This window comes from Fopius arisanus, unplaced genomic scaffold (assembly GCF_000806365.1).
Source record: "Fopius arisanus strain USDA-PBARC FA_bdor unplaced genomic scaffold, ASM80636v1 scaffold00044, whole genome shotgun sequence".
Classification (NCBI taxonomy): domain Eukaryota; kingdom Metazoa; phylum Arthropoda; class Insecta; order Hymenoptera; family Braconidae; genus Fopius; species Fopius arisanus.
In genome coordinates this window covers 175,247-193,073 of record NW_011887783.1, presented here as the reverse complement: position 1 = coordinate 193,073, position 17,827 = coordinate 175,247, and the positions used below count along the sequence as shown (strand labels likewise).

General features: G+C 37.7%; 3 protein-coding genes across 6 annotated transcripts in view; 1 reads left to right on the top strand and 2 right to left on the bottom strand.

Annotated features, from left to right (window-relative positions):
• Window positions 1–7,965, top strand: part of LOC105267058 (sphingomyelin phosphodiesterase-like) — a 13,026-nt gene extending 5,061 nt beyond the window's left edge. The window contains exons 2-7 of one of the 4 annotated variants that reach the window (XM_011305663.1): window positions 2,522–2,625; window positions 2,703–2,911; window positions 3,008–3,304; window positions 4,392–5,884; window positions 6,726–6,775; window positions 7,874–7,962. In XM_011305663.1, coding sequence (XP_011303965.1) covers window positions 2,550–2,625; window positions 2,703–2,911; window positions 3,008–3,304; window positions 4,392–5,884; window positions 6,726–6,756 — 2,106 coding nt within the window. In that variant the 5' untranslated portion in view covers window positions 2,522–2,549 and the 3' untranslated portion in view covers window positions 6,757–6,775; window positions 7,874–7,962. The other 3 variants (XM_011305661.1, XM_011305662.1, XM_011305660.1) reach the window with 3 other exon arrangements.
• Window positions 7,126–11,896, bottom strand: LOC105267060 (threonylcarbamoyladenosine tRNA methylthiotransferase). The gene is made up of 3 exons (XM_011305664.1): window positions 10,002–11,896; window positions 8,560–9,882; window positions 7,126–8,477 (listed from the first exon to the last, which is right to left on the bottom strand). Exons 1-2 carry the CDS (start codon window positions 10,403–10,405, stop codon window positions 8,643–8,645), a joined length of 1,644 nt encoding a protein of 547 aa, XP_011303966.1. The 5' UTR covers window positions 10,406–11,896; the 3' UTR covers window positions 7,126–8,477; window positions 8,560–8,642.
• Window positions 11,897–11,899: 3 nt separating this feature from the next.
• LOC105267057 (uncharacterized) overlaps window positions 11,900–17,827 on the bottom strand; it is an 18,160-nt gene continuing 12,232 nt past the window's right edge. Inside the window, exon 2 of the mRNA XM_011305659.1 lies at window positions 11,900–14,624. Within this exon, the coding sequence (XP_011303961.1) occupies window positions 14,370–14,624 (255 nt within the window). The 3' untranslated portion in view covers window positions 11,900–14,369. The remainder of the gene's footprint in view (window positions 14,625–17,827) is intronic.

Below are 17,827 nucleotides of genomic sequence, written 5' to 3'. Positions count from 1 at the left end.
TTTCGGAAAATTTTCTTTAGAATTTTCTTGAAATTTTTACGAATAAAATTTTTTTTAAATTATACTGTTGTTTTTTTACTTTTTTCATTTTTTAATATTCTCAAAAAATTCACTATCCAAATTATAAAAAAAATTTTCCTATTCAAATTTTTGAAGAATTTTTCAAAACCTTTCCCAAAAATAAAATTGTTTCGGTTTCAAATTTTTTTCTGTTTCATAAAAAAAAAAATTCTGAAAAGTCTTCCAGAAATTTTTTTTTTAATTTGGAGAAAATATTCCGGTTAGATTTTTTTTCCCGAATTATCCCCGAGTTCTCAATTCAATTTCAATCGCGCCAATTAACACTTGGAATAATTCTAAATTATTTGAATTATTGCATCTGGTTATCACTGTCCTGGAAGTAATTTCTTCATAATTGTCGTATTAATTTTTAATCAGTCTATAATTGGAGGGTAGAAGTGGAACGGGGGAATAGTGCTCCTGACCTATTCGCGAAGGAAATAATTGCCGATTTTCGCCACGTCGTTGATCCCATACACCACGGGGGGAAAAAAATCAAGAGGTTGAGTGTCTTCGGTCGGTTTGGCTTGGTGGGTCGAATAACGGTTGAACACGCTGTGTTATTCAACTTAGCCATCTTTCTGTCTCTCTTCAAGGCTCAGAAAAAGAATCAGAAGGTATCACAGAATCGGAAGGTGATGGGGGAAAAAAAACGGGATTGATAATTAACGCTTGACCCATTTGCCGGTCACCAACTGAAGTCCAGTAATTAATAGTAGTAGTTAATTAGTAAGTAGTAATTGATTAAAACTTCGGAGTAATTTACCATTAAATATTTTGGTTTTTATTAAAAATTTAAACAATTTGGAGAATATTCTCTTGGAATTAACGAATAAATAGAATTTCGTAGAATTCCCCGGGAACCTCCTGAATGTCCCGCCTAAAAATCAAACCGTCCATGAAAATTCAATTCCATCCTAACGGTGCATCTGCACCTAAAATGACACCGAGAGAAAAAAAATTAATTACCGTATCGTTATCACCTAGACCTAGACCTAGCGAGTTACAATTGTTCCGGTTCAATGACTCGACAATTTGTTTCTCTGAACTTCTAGCTCAGCTAAAAAAAAAATTGAATCAAATTCCTTAACTTTGATCTACCCTGGATAAAAAAAGGATCTGACATCTGACCCAAAAAATCATGACAACACGTCATAACCCACATATGAGCCGAAATGAAAATGAAATAAAAAAAAAGTAAAAATTTAAATGACTCAATCAAAGATGAAATGACGTTTTCGGTGGAAAGGCATTCGAGATCACCTGGTGACCCACTGGTGATAGGTTCGCTCAACTTTCCATGGGAATTTCTTTTAAAACAACTAACGGAAGTTCCTTGAATCACGTCACTCCTTGTTTTTTTATTATAACTCGGAACGCGCGCTTGCGCTAATTGCAATGCGTCTTCTGTCACAGATTACTAATCTGTAAGATTATATTTTAAAAAATCACTCCTGAAATTTAATAGGCGCCCCTTACAATGTTTAAAAATTCTATCATTAAATCAATTTCCTATTTCCATTTCCAATATCCAATTTTCACGGGATATGAGTCGACTCATGTCGACTTATGACGCCAATCGACTCATATCGACTCATGACGTCAATCGACTTATATCGACTTGTATCGATTTATAATAATCGATATCGATTCGCATCGATTAGTATCGAGTCATAAATCGATGTCGATTGGTATCGATTCATATCAATCGATATCGATTCACATCAATTAGTATCGAGTCAAAAATCGATGCCGATTCGTATCGATTCATATCAATCGATATCGATTCATATTGAGTCATATCAATCGATATGGATTCATATCAATCCACATCGATTCATATCGACTCATGACGCCAATAGACTCATATCGATCCATATCGACTCATGTCGAATACCTAGACCTAGTCTCGTTTAATTTATTCTTTCACTCAAAAACGGGGAGAAAAAATCATTTCCACTGATTCCTGTCACGTGCCGAGAAAGTTCCCATGGAAGACTCTGGCAAAAAATTATTCTGTATTGGATATTAATATGAGAATTTCCCCGTTCGATTGATGATGATAATTGAAGACTGATTATCGATGCTACGATGATTATTCAGACTCTTCCCTCGATTTTAATCTATTAATAAAAACTGAGATTAGAAATTCTCAGTAGCTCGATATGACTTATGGGGTCTCATAATTTCTACATAAGTATACACATAAGACGTTGGATAAACAGGTTCCGTGTATTTCTGCAATTAACAGTAAATAAAGGACTGTCATAATTTGTCAGGTTTCTTCCTCGTGTCTAATACGTGTATTTATAGCTCGTGTTCTACTTCTTGAGGGAAGGTAAAGATTACTCGTGATTTATTTTGTCCATTCAATCCGCACTGTGTGATATCCACTGATTAAAAAATATTTAAAATTGCCCGAGGACACATTGATAAATAAATTTTTGTCCGTTTGTTTCAGAAAATTACTGTAGCATCCAAAGATTATTATGATAAATCAAAGATGGAGCCTGCGGACTGGTCTCTTTATTCTCTGCCTAGCAATAATTTCACACAACACTTTAGGTAAGACCAGTGATTCAACATCTTCGGCGTAAATTTCAGGCTTGAATATTCAACATTTTTTAAAATATTGTCTGCAGGAGCTGTTTTAAGAGACGCAAACGAGCGAGCAAAACGACAAGCTGAAATAGAAAGAACAAACTGGACTGAATTGGCGGATGAATGGCTGAAGGCGAAAGGAAGGATCGAGGAAAAATTGGTCACTGTGGTACCAGATCATGGAGAAATCCGGGATCTTCCAACCCCTGAGACCGTTGTTGATGGAATGAGCACCGAAGACATGCGCAGGGTAACGAGATTTTTATATAATCAAATATCAAATTTCTTTATTGTCTTAATTGAAATCTCAATCGGATTATTTAAATCTTATCCTTTCAATTGGCAGACGAACTATTCGAGAATGCTCTGGGACATGGAGAGTGCTCAGCAGGGGGGCCACCTTTCCCTCTTCGTCGACAAAGCAATGAGACTTCTCGATCTTCGTCAGGTGATGATCGAAGTTGAGACTTCAGTCATGTCGAAAGTGTCGTGTTCAGCTTGTAAAGTTGGCGCTGGATTCCTCCAGCATTACATTAAATCTGGAAAAACCGACAAGGAAATCATGAGCAGTATTTATCAATTCTGCGTCTCCCTCAAGATCCAGAGCCCCAGGGTGTGCGAGGGTGTGACACTCCTCTTCGGGGTAAGTGAACCATCAAAATATTCCATGAAATCCCAGAAAAATTCTCTTTAATCTACATAAAAAAATAATTTTTTTAGGATAAAAAAATTTTTGATAAAAATTTTTTATCAAAAATAAATTTTCAAGAATCAATTAGGGTGCGACGTTCTCCCAGGGTGGGATAATTTAATAATTCTAAAATATTAAAAATGATTATATCAAAGATTAATGGGGGTCAAGGTGAAACTAATGACTTTCCCCACGTGGAGGAGAGCCATTCGTTTGATCCGGAAATAATCTTTGAGAATAAAAAAAAAAACTGCTAAAAGTCAATTGAAATAAATGAGAGGATGAAGTGGCAAACGAGACAGTCGTAAAAATGAGTGCATCGAGACTTTCTACTTGTAAATCGTATCCAAGGTGATTTCACCAATCACGTGGGGTGGCAAAACGAGGTGCTCGCCCGTTAAAGCCCGGTTAGAGGGATTTTTTTTTTTGCGAGTGACGATTTTATGCCTTCCCACTTTGCGGTGGAAAAAGAAATCTCAGTTATGCTGTCATTCACGTCGGGAAAATTAAGGCCCGGTAGAGGGATTTTTGCCCGACATGTCCTTAGGAAATTCCCTAGAAAAAATGCGTTTTACGGGGACATAAATGCCGTGGTGGCACCAGCCCCTGTAGACCCTCAAAAAATATCATTCTAGGGTCAATAGCTAGATAATTATTTTTACCGGGCCGGTAATTAGGTCTCAGGGGTGGGAAATTGCGCTAGGACTCATAGGAAACGAGATAATCGCATTTTCATAAATTGAAAAAAATTTGCTCATATACCCTTCCCTATATATTGGATCGATCGGATCGATAGGCTATTTGAGCGAATTTTTTTCAATTTATAAAAATGCGATTATCTCGCTTCCTATGCTTGTTCTACAAGAATTTTCAAAAAAAAAATTTTCAAAAAATTTTCAAAAACATTTTCAAAAAATTTTCAAAAACATTTTCAAAAAAAATTAAAAAAAAATATTTTTGAAAAATCTTTCAAAAAAATTTTCAAAAAAATTTTCGGAAAAATTTCAAAAATAATTCCGAAACTTTTTTTAAATTTCAGGGTGAAGTTATTTATGTTCTGAAGCAAGTGAATATGGGGGCCAGTCAAATCTGCAGTTTTGTCATCGGTGATGCATGCGATGATGCGTACAATCCCCAGCACGAGTGGGAAATAGCATTTCCACCGGTTAAAAAGCCCCCCGTGGTGGCACCAGTACCTCCGAAGGAGGGCACAAGAACTTTCAAAGTTCTTCACATATCGGACACACATTACGATCCTTATTACCAAGAGGGGAGCAATGCCGCGTGTAATGAGCCACTCTGCTGTAGATTGACCAATGGCCCTCCTAGTACCCCATCCAATGGTGCGGGAAAATGGGGTGACTACAGGAAATGCGACACCCCCAAGAGAACTGTCGATCACATGCTCAAGCATATTCAGGATACACATCCGGATATTGATTATATCCTGTGGACAGGTGATTTGCCTCCCCATGACGTGTGGAATCAAACGCGGGAGGAGAACCTGAAGATTCTGAACGACACAGTGAACCAGATGATAGAGACGTTCCCGAGGGTACCAATTTTTCCCGCCCTGGGGAATCACGAGTCGGCACCTGTCAATAGCTTTCCACCACCATTCGTACCAGAGGAGAACAGCATATCCTGGTTGTACGATGAATTGGACGAACAGTGGAGGCGTTGGTTGCCAGCTGGTGTCTCTCATACTGTGAGACGAGGCGCTTTTTACTCCGTCCTGGTGAGACCCGGCTTCAGAATTCTCTCTGTCAATACCAATTACTGCAACAACAAAAATTGGTGGCTGCTCATCAACAGCACAGATCCAGTCAATGAGCTGCAGTGGCTTGTTTACGAACTCCAGGGAGCGGAGATGAATGGCGAGAAGGTTCACATAATTGGACACATTCCACCTGGACACTCGGATTGTCTCAAGGTATGGTCGAGGAATTACTACAGCATCATCAACAGATACGAGTCAACGATTACAGCTCAATTTTTCGGTCACACTCATTACGACGAATTCGAATTATTTTACGATACGTCAGATCTCGGTCGTGCTGTCAGCATTGCCTACATTGGGCCCTCGGTATCACCTTACTACGATCTCAATCCAGGGTACAGAATATACTACGTCGATGGGGATGATAAAGCCACGACGAGGATGGTCGTCGATCATGAATCATGGGTTATGAATCTCAAAGAAGCTAATCTCTACAATATTCCCATTTGGCATAAATTGTACAGTGCACGACAGGCGTATCAGATGCCATCACTTCTGCCGAGGGATTGGGACTCTTTGATTGATAAGATGACCAATGAAGCCTCCAATTTCGATCTTTATTACAAACACTATTATAAAAATTCACCAGTTCGACCGCCTTGTAATGACGAATGTCGAAAGCGTCTGCTGTGTGATCTTCGGAGTGGTCGGAGTCATGACAGAAAAGCTCTCTGTCAAAGTCTCGAGTCTCGAATCGACGGTGAGACGAGAACCGGATGGAGAGAATGGATTTACAACGGTTTAGCATTATCGTACGTACAAAATTGGTGGATGAAAATTCATTATAACGGCGATACGGATACCAATAATGTCGCCTATCAGTCTCATAATACGTAGAGCATGAAATCTAACTGGAAGAATTTAATGGAAGAATTTAAAAACTCACTCTCCAGGAAATATCAGTGAATATTTTTTCAAGTTTTTGGAAAAAACATGGAGTTCTTCTATTTAATTTTTTCGTACGTCTAATAACGACTCTAGTATGTAACCAATGGCGAATGGAATTGCTCAACTTTATTATTAATCTATTAATCCTCTCTCTGTCTTAAAAATTAATTTAATATTTCTTGTGTTATTTAATAACAAATAGACTGAACGCATGGCGAGTGATAAGACGAACCAAATATTTGAGACGAGTGCCACTCTGTAAATAATTTTGCAATCGCTGCACCGAATTAATTATAAAGTAGTAAATTGCACAATTATTTATTGAAGTATTCCCAAAATGCTTTTACTTTGATTTTATTGAATTATTGTTTCAGGAAATTCTTTTCTAGAAAATCTGGTGGCTCAGACAATAATTAGAATAATTGTAACACTTCTGCAGTCAGTCTCACCAGCTTTATTCGTTTATTTATTGTTAACTTAGTGGTTAATGTTTTTATGGCGGGCATTAGATGTAAGTCGAAGGTAATGTACAAATTTGGGGATTTGTTGAATAAAAAGTGGCGGGGGATGTTTTAAATTGCTGTATATATCAACGCTTCGACTTCCTTCCAGAGATGTGGGCTACATAATTTTTATTCTTGAGTTATTGTACATATTTTCTTCTCCAGTGAACTCCTGGTTTGCAAATCATATTTTTTTGTACAGTCTTAACTGGTGGTGGAAACAACAATGGTGATAGGTACCCACAGCACCTTGTAAGTAAATCCAATAAATATATATGATAATTAATTAATTGAATATTGAATTCACCGAGTCCCCTGGATTAACGGAGCAAGGAGTTTTTTATTTTTTTCGATTTTTTTTTCAATGCTCGATTCTGCTCAATGATTTTTTTTCTAAGAATTAAAGTGCTGGAAAAAAATTGGATATCTCCTCTATTCTTCTGTGCTCCTGATACAAATCGGAGAAAAATTCCCGCAACTTGGAGCTCATTCCGCTAAAATTTGAACTAAAAATTCGGGATTTGTATCAGGAGCACAGAAAGCGCGAAGAGGTATTCGATGCTACGTGACGAAGTGGCAAATAACTCCTCTATTCTTCTATGCTCCTGATCCAAATCGGAGAAAAATTCCCGCAACTTGGAGCTCATTCCGCTAAAATTTGAACCAAAAATTCGGGATTTGTATCAGGAGCACAGAAAGCGCAAAGAGGTAGTCGATGCTACGTGACGAAGTGGCAAATAACTCCTCTATCCTTCTATGCTCCTGATCCAAATCGGAGGAAAATTCCCGCAACTTGGAGCTCATTCCGCTAAAATTTGAACCAAAAATTCGAGATTTGTATCAGGAGCACAGGAGGTGGCAAGAGGTAGCCCCTATTCATTGAGGAATGAAGGGTTTGTTTCCTATTCTACTCTCAGAAAAGTGGAGCTCATCTCAGTTGCATACCAGGATCGCAGAAGACTTGAGGAGTAATCCGATGCTCGCCGACATTTTCTCCATCGCCTTTCTAAGCCTCCAAATGCCTGAAAACATGGAATAACTCTTCAATTCTTCTGTGCTCCTGCTCCAAATGATAGAGAATTGAACCTGATTCCATCCAAATTTGAATAAAATTCGAGTATTATAACAGGATTGCAGAAGAATTGAAGAGTTATTCGTTTTTTTTAACCCTTTTCCTTGATGCATTTTTGAAGTTCAGCTGAAAATATCCTGCCACTTGGAGTTGGGGAATAGGATCACAGGAAGGCGGAAGGAGCCGGTTTTTCAAATTTTTTTTGTCATTATGCCAAATTGTGTATGCATTAATTTCAGTAATAAGTTTTATTAATTATATTTTCTCTCATCCATTAGGATGTCTGTGGTCATGGCAATTCCTCGATTTGCCTACAATCTACCCAAGTACGTCCTCGGATTGGGCTAGAGCACTAGACCATCACTGCCAATTGAGGAGAAAACTTTTTGTGATTTCATTAATTAAAAAATCGCAGTATGTTGCAATTATTTTTCATTCCAATCTATCGACCGTTGACACGAATTTGTGATCTCCTTTTAGACGAAAATCAACGATCATCGATAGATAACATTAATTTGACGAATAGTTGTTAAAAAATTGTGACGAAATTAATTCACTTTTTTACTCGTGGTTTTCGTAATTCCCATGTAAAACAAATCTTCAAAAGACAATTGAAGTATGACACGATTACGGTATTATTACAATAATTTTAACAAATTGTCGTCAATTTTTTAATTAACGTCAGAAATATATAATTACAATCGAGATCTGATGAAATTGACGACGAGAAATACTTCAACTGGTGCAATATTCGATAATCGAAATCGAAGAAACTCATGAAAATAATCTAGTATACATTTATTGGATCCTCCAATCAATTGATTAATCGAAATTTCGTTTCATCGGTTTCTTCGAGTTGCCCAAAGAAGAACCACCAGCGATCTGTAAATAATAATGTAGATGTTAATTATTTATGCTGAGAAACATTTTTTCGTACGACAGATTTTGTTAACAATATACAAACCTTTTTTACGCAACGAAATCACGTCCATAGTTTTATTTCACAAAAAAAAATCTCCTTTACTTCTTCACTCGCCACAGACTGCCTCAAGCCATAAAAAATCTCCAGATCATTCTCCCAAAAAATGCGACGAGCACCAAAAACACTGGAACAATTCTCCAGACCTCAGGCATCATCTGCCTGGCCCCCAGCCACCGTTTTCCCGCCTCCAGCACTTCTCCAGTTTTCACTTCCTCTTCCTCCTCTTCCTCCACTTCCTCCAACAGTTGACCCTTCATAGAAAACTTCATAGCCTCGACGATCCTGACTCGAACCATTCTCCCCATTATTTCCTCCCTCATCTCCACGAGCACCTGCTCATACCACTGGTTGTGCCCGACGTAAAATTTTTTATCATGCGACACCTCAGTGATGAGCACACTCTGGACATCTCCCACTCTCCTTCCATATGGCTCATACGACTGGAAAAATTCAGAGAGTTTTTTCGTCCTCGTCTTCACCAGTTGCGTGGGTACCTTCTCCATTTTTGCAGCCGGAGTTCCAGGACGTGGAAAAAACTGATTAATGAAAAGACTGGGAAATTTGTATTTTCTACAGAGACTCATTGTCTCCTCAAAGTCCTCGTCCCTTTCAGTGGGAAATCCACAGATGATGTCAGTGGCAATCGTCACTCCAGGCACCTTCTCCTGGAGCACGTCAACGACCCTCTCAAAATCCTCCCTGGAGTACTCCCTCTTCATGTCACTGAGTACCTGATCACTTCCAGATTGCACTGGCACGTGGAGAAATTTGTAGACCCTGGGGTGTTGAAGGATTCGACTAATTTCCTCGAGGTGCTCCAGAATGTAGGGAGGATTGGTCATTCCCACGCGCATCATGCAGCCCTTGGGGATGACTCTGACGATTTTCCAGAGGAGCTCGGGAAGATTTGTACCGATGTCTCGACCGTATGCTCCAGTGTCCTCCGACGTGAGCCACAGCTCGACCACTCCCTCCTCAAATGCCTGGACTGCTCGCTGGACAATTTCCTCCGGAGGATAACTACCTAGCTCTCCTCTGGCGTGTTTTGTCTTGCAGTAGGTGCACTGGTTCAGGCAACCTGTGTTTATCGCAATTATCTCGATCAGGGGATTTCTCCGTACCTTCGGTAGCGACAGCGCAGCTCCACCCATTTTTTTACCCGAGCTCTTCTTCTGGGAAAGAAAACGCACTGTATTGCCTTTGAGGGTTTCCTCCACCACTTCTACCACCCGATCGATTTGCTGAACTCCGATTACACTGAGATTAGAGAGAAATGATGTCTTTGGAGCTCCCTGGGGGACACATCTGAAAACAATAAGAAGAATTTGTGAATTTCGGATTTTACTGAGGGTCTTGTCTGCTCACTTTCCAAATTTTTTTTATGAAAAAAAAAATATATAAAATTGAGATTTTGTTTGACTTACCCGGCAACGACCACATGCTTCCCCATCTTTCTTCCAGCCTCGATTTCATTCCTAAAATGATCCTCAGCAGGTGCTTTCACAGTGCACGAATTCAACAACCAGAGATCGGCCTCCAATTTATCCTGAGTGAGGTTATAGCCATAAAAAGCGAGCTGACCTGCCATGTACTCCGAATCGGAGCTGTTGTGAGTGCATCCCCATGTTTTCACGTAGATCGTCTGAGTCCCTGGGATAACACTCGATAAAATTTCAGGTTTCCTCGTCTCCTCGAGTAATCCATTTTTATGTTTCACTTTCGAACGAATTGTCACGTTTTTACGAGTACTGTAACGCTCCTTTGGGGTTATGTCCTGGGAGGATATGAGATCCTCGATGTCTTCGATAATCTCCACACACGAGGACATTTTTTTAATTGAATACCGGTGGATCGTGATCACTGGTGGTTACTTGTTGCTTAATTTTTGGGACTGAACTTGTCTGTTGGCAGCCGACATGGCAGAAAATGAAAAAGACCAGACGTAAACACAACCACGCGTACTTGTGCGGTATGTGCTGCCACGAGTGGACAATTTCAGAACCTCTTTTGCCGTTTATTCAACATTTGAATTTCAAATTTATTGGCGGGAACTGGAATTAATTAATTTAATTAATTAATTTCAGTGGTGAAATACAAAATTTAAATCTCGACGTTCGTAGGAATTTGATTTTGATAATGAGTGATCCGAAGAGAGTATTGGAAATTGTTTAGATTTTATGAAGGAAAAAAGGGGATGGAAATCGAGTAGAGGATTGCTGCAGGTTTTTAAATAAAGTTTCAGCCAAATGGTTGAATAAAAAATTTCTATTTCTTAGAGTTGAAGTTAGAACGCCCTTAGTAAATGCGATCCTCAACTCATTTACCATCTCCTCCTTCTCCACGAATAATTAAGAACAATTGAACTTAAATATCTTAAATAATAAAAAAAACACACACACACGAATATGACAATTCTCTTCTTAAATTATTGCATCAACAATCTACATGCCTTGTATTTGGTATCACCTTGTGTCTTTTAATTTAACTAATTAATACTAATTTTCATATTTATATCTTTACATAAGTTTTTACGGGAATTGTTACAACTGTGGACACCTGAGTATTTCATTTATTTTCTTAATAATCAAGTGACGTTTCTCTCTGAATGATTATTTTTTTTTTCATTTATTTAAACTGTCGCGAATTAAAATCTAACAGATCTGAATTATTTTAGAGAGCAATCGACAGTTGCTTAAATGGATTTTTTTTTCCAATGGACACCTTTTTGTCTTTATTCGAAGGATGATGCGCAGAGAGCACTGGATTGTTTATTTAATTATATATTCATCAATTTTAATTGATGGCATCATTTAATTTCCTTCGTTGCCTTTTTATTGAGCAATTTTGTTCCCTCGTTTTTATCTTTAATTAATACTAATTGAATGAACAATAGTTTTCTCTCTTGAAACCATTGGCTGGCACCTCGAGGTCTTCTCACGATTAAAATTTACAATGTAATATATATTTCACTCCTCCATAATAATTATTCTCAATTTAAATATCTAATGGGGATTTTAAATACTTATAAAAGACTCCCAGAGGCACTTGAATGGTCTTTACAAATACAAAAATATATGATTTTTAAATATTCACAAAGAACATTACAACCAGAACGACAATTCGAAAATTTATGGACCTAGACATTTTTCCAAATAATTAATAGACAATTGGAATATTACGCAATCCTCGTGGGCAAGGGAACATGGAAAATCAATAGCGAATTTCTGTAACGTGAAATAAATCGAACTTTAAAAATATCTCAAAATTCGATTTGATGAAAAAATTATTTATTTCAAATGAAAATATCAACAGATATTTATGCAGAAAATTTAATTAACCGCAATAAGTAATTTGATATTTCCATGTTGAATAGATAAATAATTTTTTTCCACCATTGCATCTGTCTCGAATATTTCGTCAGTTGAAATAGTTTTTGTTATTACCAAAATTATTCTAAAAAATAAATTAAACAACTCACAAATCCAAAAATATTTCACGCTTCCTCCAGTGAAATGAATAATTATAATAATAATTGACTTCCATGTTCCAATCATTACATGATTTCGACACTCACCGAAAGAACAACAAATCAAATCACTCAATAAATTAATTATGCAAAACATTGAGTACCTCAACTCCTAAATCTCCTGGATCCAAAGAGAGAATAAAAAATACTAGTAGTCATAGTGATTTGGTTTTGAGATTCTTAGACCTACTTTCACGACACATTCATTATAAAAATACATTATCCTTCCATTAAGTAGTTGAGCGACGTACATAAACAAAAATTCCTTCGACTAAAACCAAATCGTTCAATTCAATTTTCTCCATCAATTTTCATTCCTCGCACTCTCCTCACACATTGATTCCACATTACTCATCTCATACTCTCCATTAGAAAAATATTGAAAAAAAAAATGTTCAAAACTCAAAATATAAAAAAACCAATGGAATGCAGACAAATATTTTCGTACACTACCAACAATTTTGAAAGTTCAATTAATTTTTCTCGCCAAACCATTGAAATTCGATAAAATACCCAAAACTCCAATCCAGAAATACCCGAGAGTAAAAAAATATAGAGGCAATCGAAATTATTTATTTATTTATTTTTTCTATTATCGGGAATTATTCAATTTCTATAATTTCGAAATACCCTTTATTAATTTGACTCTGCTATTCTATTTGTTTAATATTCCCTGGCTTTTGTCTGGACCACAGAATGAAGATAAAAAAACCATAAACTGTTGAGAACTGAGCATAAAAATTCAGAGGAATGAAAACGCCATTATTCGAGGGCAAGCCCTTCGACGTTCCCCTTTCCTTCTTTTTTCTCTCAACCTGGCCCATTGTTTTGTGCGAAAGGTACACGAGAGAAGGGATCCGCCCCACAAGTGAATACCGAGGGCGAACCGCGGTCCCAGGGTATAAAAAATAATAATAATATGCGAAAAAATAAACGTACGAGACCCCGAATCTCCGAGGGAGTTCCTTATCTTCCCCTTTTTTTTTGTCTCAAACACGAGCTAAAGGGTTCGCTCTCTTTCCCAATAATTCTTACTTCAACTACGAGAGCAGTTGTACAATCAATAGATTAAAACATCGAGATAATTCTCAACGGATGAGACGGAAAAACAAAAACGGAGAAAAAAACGTGGAAAAGTTTTATCATTCCGGAATGATTTTTCCATGAGGCTGATGTTGTTGAAGCTAGAAGAATTATCAGGAAGTTGTAGTATGGCAGTACATGGAATGGCACGAAAATGGGGATAAGGTATCAAGAATTGGCAATTCAATGCTGGAGTAGTCAATTCTCATCGATCTTGAATTTATCTCGGCGATTTGACATCAATTTCGGAATTTAAAATCCGTGGCTAAAGTTTACTCGATTTTTTTCGAAATATCTCCGCACGTAACAGAAAAAATGAAAATTTTGTTAAAACCTTTTCTGTAGACCTAATCGCGACCTGCAAAAACGTCCCAATGAAAATTTCCCCATCTTTTTTACTTTTCGAGATAATTGACAATTTTAGCGGAAAAATAGACAATCGAGGAGACACCGAAAATCCAACCCCTCACCACGACTCAAAATTAATCTTAATCCTAATTCTAAAAACAATTCTAAACACTGGGATTGTTCATCCTATGGCAATCGCGAGAGATTGAGACCAAATAAATCCTATCTAAACCTTAAAAAATACTAAACTCTGACTCCCAATAATACTAGACACAGGGACTAGGTATCTGTGACAAATTCCCTAAAAAATCTCCAGAGGACGAACCCCATGAGGAATACTTTTTCTCAATAAATATTCCAATAGATATTAATTATCACCACACTTAGCTGGAAATTTAATCCCCGGATTTTTCATCCTCACGAAGACGTTTGAAATTGGCAACGCAAAGAGAGCTTGGTATGTTCCACAAGTCCAGGGTGAAACTCGTTTTATTCGGAGGGATCCCAGTAATTGCAGGCTGCCGAAATGATGCAGTGGTGGAGGGAGTTGTCGAAAAAAACTCGTCTGGCCAGACGTTCCTCAGATGGTTCCTTGTGATGCACCGAGAATTTTTTTGCTATTTGAAACGAGGACATTGGCCTTGGAAATAAAAATTCACCAGCCAGCGCTGAACCAACTGGATACATCCAAAAAGACTCGATGATCACAAGCCAATATTTTCCAACTGAGCTTCAACTCCAGTAGAAAGAGCTCCAGTAGAAAGAGCTCCAGTAGAAAGAGCTCCAGAGAGAGCTATCACGTGTGACTCTGGATAATAAAGATGATCCTCGTATTTCATAAACGCCGGAGGTTTCTCTTGCTCTGCTTGGAGCCCACGATTAGAGGTGGTGTTTTACGCTTTGTTGGTGTTGCCAGAAGGGGAGTTTTACAAGAGCCAGTGTGTGGTGTTGATAAACAGTACGTACAAAATTCGGTTCTGCAGCCCTTGCGGGTGCACGTTCCCACGTTCTTCTCGTTGTCGACGTGACAGGCGAAGGTACATTTAGGACAGGAGAACAGACGCTCCGTCGGGGCGAGACTTTTGCTGGCCTGAAACACAGAAATTTTATCCTCAATTATTGAATTAAATTGAACATCGACTTTCTCAGAACTTGAAATTTTTCATAACGACAAAGTGACGGAAAATTTAAAATTATATTATGAATTAATTTGTTATATATAATTGTGTTATTAAATAATTATATAATTATATAACTAGGTGGTTAGGCGTTCACTCATTTATTTAGTGCCGAGGGGTTCATAACGATAAGTGATAGAGTCCCTCGGCAATTCTTGAACCTTTAAAGCCACCGAGATCAACAAAACCATTCAATATATCACGTAAGCAAACGTAAATATTACCACTAAGGATCATAAACAATTCCTCCCCTCCTTTCCGTCGTCGGTATATTTTTATGAAGATATTCCAAGTCGATTGTGTAAGATAGTCAAAATAAATTTTCATTGAACCCATAAATCGTGCTCGAGTAAATGAAATTTGAATTATTTATTTTCGTTTTTAAAACGAGTGATTTTTTTAATTGGGAAGAGAATTATTTTCCACTGGGAATCAAAATCAAAGAATAATTCATGGAAATATTGTCTGGAGGATTAAGACAGGGAGAAATGCAGTCTCTCATAATTGGAATGAACAGATGTTCGTGAAATAGCATCATCACTCTCAAAGTGCAGAATTTATAGCCTCATTAACCAACCAACACAAGTCTAGAATCCTCTCAATTAAATACTCAAGTCTCTGAGTGACGAGTCAAAACTCCGGGACATTTTTTGGGCTGTGGTTCCGGCTTTTCCGGCGTAATTAATTTGAGGTTGTTGATAATTAGACAAACCGCATCGGAGTCCAATTTCGCTTCCACATTTATTTTCTCATGACCATTTAGAAAGGCAAGATGGAGGCATTCAGGTGGCAGAATAGATTCTGGATAAATGGTGAATGGCCGGTGGATTTGAAAGGAACAAATGGACCGTGGACTCATCGAATTAATGAACCTCCAGAGAAAAAAAAACAAATCTACGAAATTCGATACTGTTCTGGGATTCAATACAGATATTGGATTGCGCTCATACTGTGATTTGATGTGATAGCTTTAAACCCGGTGAAGTAGTTATCGATAGAAAAAATCTAGAGAGACTAGATTCAATATAAATATGAATAATTCATCCCAAATGAGAGGGAATTGAATTATTCTTTCGAGAAATCAAAATTTTTAAAATAATTTTTGATTCTAAAAATCACTGAGATCAATACGATTGCATATAAACAATAAAATAATGCCGAATAAATGGAATATAGAATAATTATAAACAAATATTATTAGACAGTGTAATGGCGATGGTTTCCCTCCCTGAAAATCGTTATAAAAATGTCTTCCCACGACCTGACGTGCCAACAAGATCCCGAACCCCAAGGAATCCCCAAAAAATCTCTCTCCGAAATGAAAAAAAAAACAAAAACCCTCGAGAATGATGCAGCACTTGCAGCACATGCAGCACACGCCGACCAGCTGCTTCTCAAAACAACTTTCAGCCCTCCGCCCTCCGGTGCGTAATAACTTCCTCTGAGTCCGTGGCAATAATATTCTGCCATTACTCCTCTCAATGACCACCGCAAACCCACAAAACAATAAAAAAGTAACAAATAAAAAAATTAAAAAAAAAAACAAAATGTAGAGATTGCGGGAACCAGTGGTCGCGATAATTTTCCTGGATCGCGCCTCTCGCTGGTATACCCGCGGGTACGCGAAATTAAATGGAGAATTGCGCGGTTAACGAGAGGTAACAATAGTGTAATAATACTTGAATCATCAACTGACGGTAGTGACCGGGTGGTTAGATGAAAATTTATAGCGCTCTAATGATTAGAGCCTAATCTCACATTTTCTCGGGTTGGGGGTGGTGAGGGAACAAATCGTAAAGACCTGTCATGGTATAGAGTGAAAATCTTTTACTCGAATGATCGGTACGAATTTTACGATGCATTTAACTCGATGATTTTATTTAACACGGGAATTAGTGGTATAATCAGCGTTAAGCGTAAACGCGTGGTCAAAACGAGTTTGTGTCGTCGAGGCAGTGGAGCATCTTAAGAAGTTTCGAAGGGAGAAACACCAGAGGATTAACAGAACTGAATTAACACGAGAAGATAATTAATGGGTACATGCTGGAAAATTAAACTTGATATTTTAAGTGGAGAAAATAGAAAACTTTCAACAGCGAGAAAAAATTTAGTTCTGTAAAAGTTCAAGGGATAATTTCCCTGTGTTATCATCGAGGAATTGGAATTCTGATTAATTAGTCCGGATCAAGTTAAATGAAGAATGGAGATTAGAAAAAATGATTGAGTGAGGGAGTGAAGGAGTTGTCGGTGAAAACAGTAAGCAGCTTCTAGATTTTTGGTCAACCGATTGTCTTGAATCGGAAGCGACAGGGCCCATGTAAACCGATATTTCAGTGATTTTTTGAATTCTCCTTGGTCTCGAGAATTTAAGTCGGGATCAGTGAAAAGAATTCCATGAAAAGGTGGAGAAACCGCGTGTCCAGGTAAAGGTACACAATGTCAAGCCTAGAAGTGGAAAGAAGTTGAAAATGGGATTCTGAGAATGAGAAGCTGTGAAGCCAGTGGAAATACTTTTTCCATTAATATTCATTCGAGAATTATGAAGCAAGGGGAATTTATGAGCTGGAGGAAAGGGCATGACGTCGGTTATGAGAGGCATAGAGGCATTTCAACATTTGGTCGTTAAAAATTGTGAAGTGGGAAGTGGCATGAGGGCTTTGAGATCACTCAGAGGAATGAAGCGGGATCTTTGTTTGGAGGAATTGGAATTAAATTTTTTTTTTTCTTCCTCCAATGGGATCGTTCATTTGGTGGAAAATTACTGGTTTTAATTTCTCGAGGGGTCACTCCTACATCTAGGAATGAAACTGTTTATTGAAGCGGACGTGAAGTTGGATAACATTGAGGCCATGTGGCTGGAGTTGAAAGGGCCACTTTAAAAAATTCAAAACTTCATGGAAATTATGACAATAATTATCACGATAAATTCAACAAAATTTCGCAAATAAATTCTCATCCCAAATTTTTACTCAACTATTTTCTCAATGTATCCAAAATTTTTGGAATAAAAATGAAGTGTAACGTTATCGCGCTCTGGAAATTGTTAGGATTTTTTTTAGGGCTCGGGAGGCTGCGGATATCTCTGTGGGGGAGTTGGACGATAAGATAATTTTTT

Coding starts and splice junctions, on each gene's coding strand:
- LOC105267060 (XM_011305664.1), bottom strand. CDS start 10,405: ATGTCCTCGTGTGTGGAGATTATCGAAGACATCGAGGATCTCATATCC. Junction 9,883..10,001: donor AAGCATGTGGTCGTTGCCGG/GTAAGTCAAACA, acceptor TATTGTTTTCAG/ATGTGTCCCCCAGGGAGCTC.